The sequence below is a fragment of the Theobroma cacao genome, chromosome 8 (assembly GCF_053813885.1).
Source record: "Theobroma cacao isolate CCN51 chromosome 8, ASM5381388v1, whole genome shotgun sequence".
Classification (NCBI taxonomy): domain Eukaryota; kingdom Viridiplantae; phylum Streptophyta; class Magnoliopsida; order Malvales; family Malvaceae; genus Theobroma; species Theobroma cacao.
In genome coordinates, this window is record NC_142646.1 from 28,179,948 (window position 1) to 28,190,911 (window position 10,964).

Genomic DNA, 10,964 nt, shown 5'->3' on the forward strand with positions numbered 1-10,964 from the left:
CCAGAGAGAGAACCTTTTTCCATTCGGCTTCACATGTTATGCATTTGCCTTTTGTAACAGTTTTCTAGGGGTTGGGCTGCTCTTGTTTCATGGACAAACCTTAAGCTGCAAGTTATGAGCAGAATCTGAGGAACCGTTCTACTCATATATCTTTGGACTCTTTCCATCATTTCCCTACATGATTACAGGGTAGATTCAGTGATATAATTACAAGGAGCTATGTCAAGTGGGGGACCAGGAAAGAGAAGCAAGAAGATAGCATCGAAGCCCAAGGCTGTGTCATTGCAAGAGAAGAAAGAAATGGTAGATGAAGAAGAAGAAGCTTTGGTCAGAGACATAGATGATCTCAGGAAATGGGTATTCATTTCTAGCTTTTTTTTTTTTTTCTTTTTCTGTATGTTGAGGAATTCCGTATTGTAACTTGCTTTGGATGCTGGATGACTGAATCATGTAGACTGATACGGTAGATGCCATGAATGATGAGCAGTTAAAGGAATACCTTAAAAGGAGACCAGAAGAATTGAAGACTGTGAAGATCCAGAAGAGCAAGCCAAAGCAAAAAGTAAGAAAAGAAGAAGGGTTTTCATTTTTTTTTCTCAGTTCTTTCTTACTGAAAGATAAAAAGGGTTGTGATGATACAGGTCCAAAAGGTTGTGAAGCCAAAACCTTCAACATGTAGTGGAATCATGGCCTCTGTATGGAAGTTCCATAAGGAAGATGATGATGATAAACAATTGCCTGCAAGATCTGATGCACGATATAATTTGTTAACAAAGGCTTCAGGCTTACTCTTCCCTGTTGCTGAGCAAAATGAACCTCTGTAGTTCCTACTGTTGCAGCTCTTGTCATCCTCATATTCAACTTCATTGGTATACAAAAATTGATAGAAAATGAAAGTAAAAGATCAAAAACAAGAAAATGTGAAGCAACTAGGACAATATAATTGGTTTAAATTTCTTTGTCCCTTGTTTTTTGTACATTTTTTATCTAGCTACTTTACACCTAAAACCTATCCCATTGGCCATTTTCTTCTATTCAATCAAACACAAAATTGATGACTCACTATAGTTCCCAAATACGAGAAGAATAAAATGAAAACCACAAGAATAATAAACAATTCATTATGTTCATGCATTTCTCCCACCTCTTCTACTAACTGCCTCACACAATCGACATGGCAATGTGTCAAGGCTTGCTGCACGGGTCTTTGCATAGTTACCCAATACACCACATCTTCTCCAGGCATGGTACTCAGCGTAAGCTATAGGGTCGTTAGCGAGGGCTTTCACATAGGCAGCCAGTTCCTCCATGGAACTAAATTTAGTTCCATCTATTATTGAATGTGGAGGGACAAAGTCCAGGACATTAGGAGCACCAAAATAGATAGGAACTGCACCAGAGTCTAAAGCATAAAATAGCTTCTCAGTCACGTAACTCTCTGTAGCGGTATTTTCAATTGCAAGGACAAATTTGTAATGAGACATGGCACAATGTAAATGGTCCCACCACTTTGGGGCATTGGCATCATTGGCACACTCAGGGTAGAATGAAAGGGCCATGTCTAAACCACCGACATTGTTCAGGCACTTTCCAAATGAGTGGTGAGGCAGCAATCTGAGGAGACTCTTGGCAAGCTGGTTTCTTTGAGGAAGGCAACGTGATGACGACCAATAAAGAAGCGTATCCTTGAAATAGATTCAAAGAAGCAAAAGAACCCAGATGTGATTACAACCACTGATTTATGGAAGTAAGTTATCAGGAAACAACACAATGAACAAAGAAATAAAAAGCCAACTACTCACATTGTTCTTATATGAAGATACATGATAATTTCGGCCATTATGAAAGAGAGCACCAGCATATGTAGACTGAACATCATCTTTTGCATGGTAACTGATGAATATATCCTCCCGACCTGAACGCCTCCTGCCAGCCTCAAGGTCCATGTACACACGAAGTGGATCTCCACTGCGCCTCTAACCAAAAAGAAAAGATAAGCCCCATTTCAAAGTATCCCAGAAACAATATCCAAATATTGAATGTATGGATGATCCATATAAGCAACAAAGGAAGCCACAACATCCTACATGGCTATATTACCGGTATTCTGAATGATTGTGATGTTATCATGCACAAAGAAGAAGACCAGGATTACATCACTTAGAGAACTGCAGCCAGACTGCTACCCTTCTCTTTGTCCACCACTGACAATGTGCTGTCTAAATTTCGTTAAAACTTAAAACTGATGCTTGGGTAATGGGTTTGTTCATACTAAGCACAAGTGTGTCCTATGTCAAACTCAGAATAATATATAGGAATAGCTAAATTTGTCATTAAAGGTGTATATAACATGATAACTACTTGCAGATAAGTACTGGAGTTTCTATCCTGGTTGAATGTTGTAAGAAGTTGAGAGGAATAGCTCCTAGGTCCTGGTGGCTACCATTTTTACTAAGCAAGAGCCTGGACGTAACAAAGAGAAGCAAGGAATTAATCAAGAGAGTATAAAGAAAGAAGTCAAATTAGTGATGCTTGGTTGGAAGAAAATCAAGAAAGAGAGATTTTCTTCTTCTTTTTTCTTTCTTGCATCTCTTCATACACTAAGGTCCTTTTGATGAAGGAGCTTCGGACTTGTTACAATGTTCAAGACCGTAAAGACTTACATGAAGAATTTTATTCTTATTCTGCCTTGACTAGGGGCAGAACTAGCTTCAAGAGGCAGGCCCTCCATAATTGTGATATAATAGGTACTTTTAGATGTAGGAATAGCTAAATTTTTAATTATATGTCTAAATAACATGATAACTACTTGCAGATAAGTACTGGAGTTTCTATCTTAATTGAATGTTGAAAGACGTTGAGAGGAATGGCTCCTACATCCTGGTGGCTACTATTTTTGCTAAGCAAGAGCCAGGACAATACCAATGAAAAGCAAGGACTTAATCAAGAGAGGATAAAGAAAGAAGTCAAATGGTGTTTAGTAATGCTTGGCTGGAAAAAAAAACCAGAGAAAGAGAGAGAGGGTTTTTTTTTCTCTTGCATCTCTTCATACACTAAGGTCCTTTTGATACAGGACCTCTGGACTTGTTATACAATATTCAAAACTGTAATGACTTACATGAAAGTTTTATTCTTATTCTGCCTTGACTAGGGGCAGAACTAGCTTCAAGAAGCAGGAACCTCATAATGTGATATATTAGTTTCTTTTAGATTTCTTCCCCTTTCTCAAAAGGAATGCTTCTCAGAAAATTGATTTAAAAAGATTCCGATTCCAAGAAGATTCTTTCGACAAGGTTTTCTAATAACTAATAATTTGTATATCAAAAGGGGGAAATGAATCCATGGTTCTGTGGGGTTACAAGCCAAAGTATCCCACACTCTTCTCCAAGACAATTGCCTCTGACTACAAAAGTCTCAAGGACCTAACTGCACCTTGAAGGTACAAACTACAAAGTTAATGCATCGCAAAAGATTGAGTCATCTGATACAAGTTTCTGATTTAGAGGATCTCCTAAAATGGAAACCATAGACCATAATTTGCATATAGAAGATTATGCATGAAACCTTTCCAGAACCTTGCTTGATTATTATCAATAACAAGGTTTGTATGAGTTTCCATGACTCTGATGGTAGAGGCAATATGGTTTACCAATAAAAGACAAAGGATGTTTATTGGAACTTAACTGGACAATAGCAAAATATTTCATCTCTTGCATCTCTTTACACACCATGCACATGCACATAATGCCTAACTCAAATGTATTGTCTCTTAACAAGAAACATAATTCAATAGACAAAGTTGATGAATGGAGCCTTCTCTACAATGTGAGACAGAGAGAGAGAGAATTCTATCAAGCACATATTACTGCATAAATTGACGAACCATGGGCAGGCCCCACAGTACAGAGAAATGCTTGGTCTGCCATTTTTTGTACCCTTTACTGCAGATTTTAAAAGGAGCTTCAAAACGTAGAAAGGCACATAAAGTGGCTCTTCAACATCCTGCTTCTCAGGTGGGGTAAAAAATGACCATCTTCAACTCATTTTAAATGAAACCCTGAAAGTAGCTCCTATATGATGTCATCAGCAACTATTACATTTAACATTTATTTCTTCTACCTTTTTCCAAGTAAGGCATGCACTGTTAGTGACTCTAGCTGTATATGGAGAAACCTTAACAACCAGACCTGACATGCACTCAACAGAACCTTAGCAACCCTACTTCCCAACAACTAGAGGAAACATTTTAAGTAACAAATCATCAATTTCCAACAAGCTGATTCTTCAACTCTAGGCATTATGCCTCCCCTAAATCTACAGTATATAGAGAATTACTATTTGGAAATTTTTAGATCATAATGGAATAAAAGTGAATGACATCACTTATAGGCTACACCTTATATTGCTTCAACTCCTCATTTTCCTTTAAGTACCCATGTCCGACACATATCCAACAGACAGGGATGGAGATCAAACCCTCCAATTATATGGATAAACTTAGAAAAATTGAATATTCCATTCATCACATACCCGTATTCAACACTCACCCCTAAGTCCAAGTAACATAGCTTCTAGCTGCAATTCGTAAGCAAAAGTATAACAACTTCAATTTAGCTGTTGATTGTACAGTAACTTATCTTTTGCTAATATTGAAAATGATTGAAAAGAACCAGGGAACCCTGTCATCACCAATGAGTAAAATCTCCTAGATTTTAAATCATCACTCTACTAATCAAATTGGATACTCAACTTCCTCTTATTATTAAAATCAAATTCCTCATGTCCCCAAACCAAACATCTTGTTCACTGCAGCTGAATTACTCACAAGCTTCACTTCACTTAAATCGTGATGATTTACACTTTATGCATTCATCACTTCACTTCTCTCTTTTGATCTCCTTAGAAATCAATTCAAATTTATGACTCCATTCAAAAAACAAAATCTGAGTTTTAGAAACCATGAGACAAGTAGATCACAAGTATAAAATCCAAGAATAGACAGAATCTTCACCAAATCATCATTTCCAACTCCAAGATTTCAACTTTAATTAAACAAATAATCAACAAAATTTCTATATTCCATAATTGCAGCCAAGCCCAAAAGGAAAAAGAACCAAAAAAAAAATAAGGCAAAGCAAAGCAAAGAGAAAAACTACCTGAAGTGGAGGGGTAGTGGTCTCAAACAAAAAGGCATCAGGTTTATCAGCAAGAACGGAAGATTTAGTCCACAAGCAACTCATTCCACATCCACAAGAATACAAATTATCTAAATTATCAGGAATCCAAGTCCACCCTTTTACCAAAACAGTAACATGTTCCATTTTCAACTCATTGCACCCAGAATCAGCAACAGCTTCCTGCAAAGACCCAGACCTGTTGGAAAGCAAATGGATCAAATCCTTGTGTTTTTCCTTGAACTGGGTACAACCCATTCGAGAATCCCATTTCTTGAAAGCAGTCAACAAATCAATAAATGGGTCAGGCTCGGAATTGAGGCTCTCGGTGGGTTTGGAAAGGGGTTCGATTGAGTTGGCTAGAGATGGGAATTCAAGGAAACCGGAGAAGAACAGGATCACGAAAGTGAAGAACAACATCAGCGTGACGGTTAAGGTGTTGAGAGGTTTCAATTGCATGGTCGGGGGAAGTAATTGCCAGTTGGGTAGTCCTTATCTCTCTCTCTCAGATTTCTCTCCTTTGAAAGAGAGAGAGACAAGGCAAAAAAGTGGCAAAACTATGGGGAGGTATAGCAGACCCTTCGCATTGTATTTCCCAATGGGTGATGTACCAAATTGTGGAAGAAGCAGGGTAGTTGTTATTTGTTCAAACTTAATCTTCCTTCAACATTACGCAACTATGGTGTTGTTCTGCTTCGTGTTCATTGGTCATTGCTCGGCTTTGCCCATTTCATCTCTTTGAATTTACTTTGACCCATTCTTCTGATATAAATATAGTTCTTATATAATAATTTATATAAAGTAAATAATTATATATATTTTTAATTTTACGTTGAGGAGTGCTAGATTTAGCCACGAGGTGCCCAATTAACGTACAAAGAGAAAAGGCTATTTTAGTTTTTTTCACTTTTTCTATTAATGGTGTTATGGCTTTTGAAACAAAGTGCCTATTTTTCAAAGTGATAAATTTTTATATAATTTTAATCAAAACTTGAAGGTGTTTGAATATTTTACCTCACATATTATGTCAATTTAATTAGAACGTCACACTAATATATTTAATGGTGAAAATTTAAAAATGTTAAGATTTGAATTGAAATTGACAAATTGAAAAAATAAAATGACTCAATTTATACAAATTATTATGTAGAGATTAAATCTTATTTTTTTTCTTATAAAGTTAAAAAAGTAATTGTATGATTTAATCAATTTTATGTTTCTCCTTTTCGGGCCATAGAAAATTACTTGTCTTTATAACTATTTTGACCAACAAGCACCCTTAGATGGAAAACCTTTGTATGTCTTTGTCGTCTCAGTTAGGCCTGCCCAACTCAGCTCTTCACAAGGATGGGCTAAGTCCTAGCTAATTGCTAAAATTTACTAGTCAATTCTATGAGTACTCGTGAAAAGGTTAATAAATGTTTTTTACATAATCAGGCACGGATAGTTAATGGGTAGTGTGTAGGGTATTAAGGTTCGAGTTCAAGCAGAAAATTCCAAAAATAGCTGGATAGTTGTAAGGTTCGAGTACTCTACTTATTAATCAGGCCCGGATTAAGATACCTTAAATTACTAAGTATGCGTACCCGTTAACAATCCTAACAAAAAACATTGATGACACAAAAATACGAATACTATACATAATAAAACGAACCTTCGATAAATATAAACTATAGGTACAAAAATATTGGTCTCTAAAAACGTGTAATGCAGTAAGCAGTTCAGAATACATTGGAATAACCTCAGGGATAGATCATTGCTGAAAAGGAGCAGTGCAGTATCTTTTCCGTTTCCGATCCTTGTTTTTCCGACCATCTCCTCAAATGTATGTCTCACTTTAATCTTCTTTCTCACCGGGTCTGTAGCCACTGCTTTCGGCCGTGGAGCTTTCAGCATGATCAACCTCATCGCGAGTGCCAACCCTGAGAGGTTCGTCATCTTTGCCTAGGCTTCGTATAAGTATCAGCATTGCAACCAAAAAGACAATTATATACACAGTTCTAATGCCAATTAGTGAATTAATAAAGTCCATAAATGATGGCCCTTTAATTCTTTTCTTTTCCAGTCTTCCTTCTCTGTATCCTTCCAGGAATCGCGAAATTTGAGACCCTTGATCTTCATCATCAAGGCTTTCAGAACCAATAACCTTCCATAAAAAGTAGAAGATGAGTCAATGTGTTTTATTTTTCTGATGAAAGAAATATATATGTTGGAAAATAGAGAAAGTAACTACCTAAGCCAACCATCATAAGAAATCCCAAAGCTATAGATTGTAGATGTAACAAAATTTGCTTTAGTATGCAAAATTTTGGGCTTTGTTTTTTGGCCAAAAATTTGGAGGCTCTAAACAAAGAAATGGCAATGTTCAATGAAGTCAGGAAAATCTTAATAGAACAGTAATTTAAAGCTGCAAAATACTTGATAAACACAAGATGTTTCCTACCGTACATTAATGTATAGTAAATCCAGAGCAGCATAAACATGTACTTCGATGTATTGCTGATACAGATAACAGTAGTTAAAAGGAGAAAAAAAAAAAGCAACCAAAATTTGTGTGGAAAATTCTGCATTTGCAATCTGCTGTGGTCAATAAAACCAAGCATGCACATGATGATATGTTGTTTTAACATCAATAATGTCCATGTCGCACCAATGGTAAGTTATGCTACAATCAAGAAGATAACCAGTTACTGTTTACCACAATCGTTAAGAGCTAAACATAATATTTGAAGAGTTGATACTTACTGAAAAGTACTCCTCATCGCCATTCCAGATGATCATTTTTGGAAAATTTGTCTTCTCAGCGCCATCAAATGTATCAGCAAACTCTTCCCACTGTTTAACTCCAACATAGCCAAATACCAAGTCACGATTTGCAGATGCAGCAGCCTTTAATAACTTGATCAATTTCTGTGATTTCTCTTCATTTTCATCCTCCATAATTGTCAGGACAATTTTTCTCTTATCATCTTTCAAAAGCTTCAATGTTTCATGTTTCATGGGCACCACTAGAGGGAGAAAATTTTGCTTTATAAAATCACCCAAAAATTCATCTGCATCATTGAAGCCAGAAGAGTAAGATAACTTTTCTCTTTTTTGGCCCTATTGGAAGAAAATGTGGCTAAGATAGCTTTTGCTTTTTGTAGCCACAAACAAATATCTACACAAGAACTAGCAAATTAAAGAATTTGAGGAATTTTAACCAGAAGATAAGAATAAAAATTTTATACAAAGAACAGAAAATATGTGAAGATGGAGAGTTAACAAGGGTACAAAACTTAAAAATAGATCAAGACCATCATACTTAATGATCATTGGTCATGCTGAGGCAGCAGTCAATCAGATAATTTGGAAGTTTAGAATGAGCTTGACGAAATGTTTAGGTCATGTTTAAGCTAAACCCAAGAAGGTTGGAAAGTATATTGGCTTGACAGACTTCATGACGCTAACCTTTTGATATTGATCAGTTAATGCATAAGACATATTGGCAATAAAGATGGAGGAAGAAATGATTTCTTTGAGAGTATGCACAAATGAAAGACCTGTCAACATATGACAAGCGGCAGCTTCTTAGACTCAGTTGATTGGGGAAAGTGAAAAGAACGATTCATAGAGGTTTGCATTGATCATAAAATTCTGCATACGACAAATCCAACTTAAATTGAGGTTGGTACTTACAATCATTTGAAATAATCTATAAGTTCTATTTTTGATATAACATATTGAATAGAACATGTTAGTTTTCACTGTTCTGATATGAAAGCCAAACCCTAGGTGCAAAGCCTAGATATCTGCTTCTTTCTTCTTCTTCTTCTTCAGTTTTCACTGTTGTGTTTAATCTAAAACCAACCTTGAATCATTCCCACATCCAACAAACCATAGCCCAACTTACATTTATCAAATTTCTAAAATGTATTTATATGCATTGGCATGAAGGAAATGACTAAAATAGCTGTCAATTTTAAGGCATCGATATGTAATTAAAGGTAGGTGACCAAGGATTAAGAAGATTTTAGTATCTGAGTCAATCTTGATACTCTGATAACAAACTAACCTTCAAAGGGACCGTAAAAAACGGTCTGCTGGTTATAACTTGGATGAAGAACCACCAAGGCAGGAACTTTGTCGAAGTCATACAGTACCATGACATCCTCAGAGAAATCCTTTGCCACAGAAAACCATGCCTTCTTTTTATACTTGACAGCCAAATTAGATATCACCGTCTCATTCAAGCCAAAACCTATGTATATAGGAAAGTAAGTACCAGCTGCTTCAACAAAATCATTGATGGCAGAATCTGAACCAAGAATAGAGACATCAGGAGCAACGAATTTCTTCAGAAATCGAACAAGTAAATCTGCTTTCCTTGGCCCGTAATAGTCTACAGGAACACCATGCATAAAGAGCTTGAGTGTAGGATATCCACTGCAAAATCAGTATTAGATTAAAACCAACAACCAACTACAGCCTAACACTCTAGGACCATTCTTGCTGAAATAAACCATTCAAATCCTATAATCACATATAAAAAAAAAAATGTCCGGTGGAAAGCAAGCTGTATAAAAGGGAAAACAAATAGATCAGAATGACAAATATTAAGCAATAACCATGTCTTTCAGTTTAAAACTATGCCTTATTACTACTTACATAAATTGTAAGATAGTTTCTAGCTTGGCACTTGGACTACCATCATAGCTAAGAATACCATTATATATGTCTTAACCCCGTATGTTTTATAATAACCAAAGGGTAGTTGAGGTTAACGAGTGAATGAATGAATGAAAGAAAATTCAGTTTTAATGTGAGATAGAAGCTTACCCGATTTCGTATTTCCGAGCAAGACTGGTGAACTTGTCAGCATTTAGTTTAGCTATCACTATGGGCTCCTTCAATCCAGCAAGAACAGGGGCAGCCTCATCTAACTGCAACCCAAGAAACATAGATACCATCATTCTTCAATTATGGAATCCTTGAAAGTAAAACCCAACATAAACAGAACACCAAAAACGCAATCATTTCAATCCAAAAGCAAAAAATGAGAAACTTCATGGCTGAAACCATTTGAACCCATATGGAGAAAGGTGGGTACCTGAGGGGAAAGGCGTTTGCAGTGGCCGCACCAGGGGGCGTAGAAGTCGACGAGGATGTAATCGAAGGAGGAAATAGCAGAGTCAAAGTTGGATTCCTCCAACTCCAACACTTTCCCATCGACCTTAAACTGAGGGGCTGTCGCAGAAATCCCTGGTTTCAGTAAGCACAGCACCAGGCTGCATAAAATTGTTAGCAAACGCATCTTTGCAGTTGGACTAAGCAAATCTGACGGTGATTATGAGTGATGAAGAGTGAAAACCATGCTTTCTTCCTTGGTTTATGTTCAACGGAACCGCAATTCTTTATATGACTAATCAGTGCCCAACATTTGTATACGTGACTACTACGTTTATCCATCTCTCCTAACGTCATGCAAATTTGAACCGAACCGAGTCAAAATGAATTCACGACATTTGATTATTTTGATTGATTAAATTCTATTAAAAAAATTAAATATTATAAAAAAATACCACATACTCACATTTTCCTCCTCTATCTTCATGAGTTTGATTTTTTATAATTGAACCAAATTATCCAAAATAATTCAATATTCGATTTTTCGATTACTACAATTACTTTAATATGGTTTCAATATTCGTAAAAGAAAAATTCAATTTTTTTCAAATTAATTATCTAAATTCTCCTATCTTATGTGTATGTTACATCGACCTCAAATGAATTAAAATAATAAATTATTTA

At 36.1% G+C, this 10,964-nt stretch overlaps 3 protein-coding genes across 3 annotated transcripts; 1 reads left to right on the forward strand and 2 right to left on the reverse strand.

Annotated features, from left to right (window-relative positions):
• The first annotated feature begins 68 nt into the window (after positions 1–68).
• LOC18592963 (uncharacterized) lies at positions 69–880 on the forward strand. The gene is made up of 3 exons (XM_007019943.3): positions 69–357; positions 455–562; positions 642–880. The coding sequence occupies exons 1-3, from the start codon at positions 220–222 to the stop codon at positions 822–824; spliced, it is 429 nt and encodes a 142-aa protein (XP_007020005.3). The 5' UTR covers positions 69–219; the 3' UTR covers positions 825–880.
• Positions 881–921: 41 nt separating this feature from the next.
• On the reverse strand, positions 922–5,906 carry FUT13 (fucosyltransferase 13). Its single transcript, XM_007019944.3, has 3 exons — positions 5,157–5,906; positions 1,803–1,976; positions 922–1,685 (listed from the first exon to the last, which is right to left on the reverse strand). The coding sequence occupies exons 1-3, from the start codon at positions 5,631–5,633 to the stop codon at positions 1,128–1,130; spliced, it is 1,209 nt and encodes a 402-aa protein (XP_007020006.1). The 5' UTR covers positions 5,634–5,906; the 3' UTR covers positions 922–1,127.
• Positions 5,907–6,815: 909 nt separating this feature from the next.
• On the reverse strand, positions 6,816–10,592 carry LOC18592965 (protein disulfide-isomerase 5-2-like). Its single transcript, XM_007019945.3, has 5 exons — positions 10,264–10,592; positions 9,993–10,096; positions 9,229–9,599; positions 7,920–8,227; positions 6,816–7,320 (listed from the first exon to the last, which is right to left on the reverse strand). Exons 1-5 carry the CDS (start codon positions 10,465–10,467, stop codon positions 7,012–7,014), a joined length of 1,296 nt encoding a protein of 431 aa, XP_007020007.1. The 5' UTR covers positions 10,468–10,592; the 3' UTR covers positions 6,816–7,011.
• Positions 10,593–10,964: the final 372 nt, after the last annotated feature.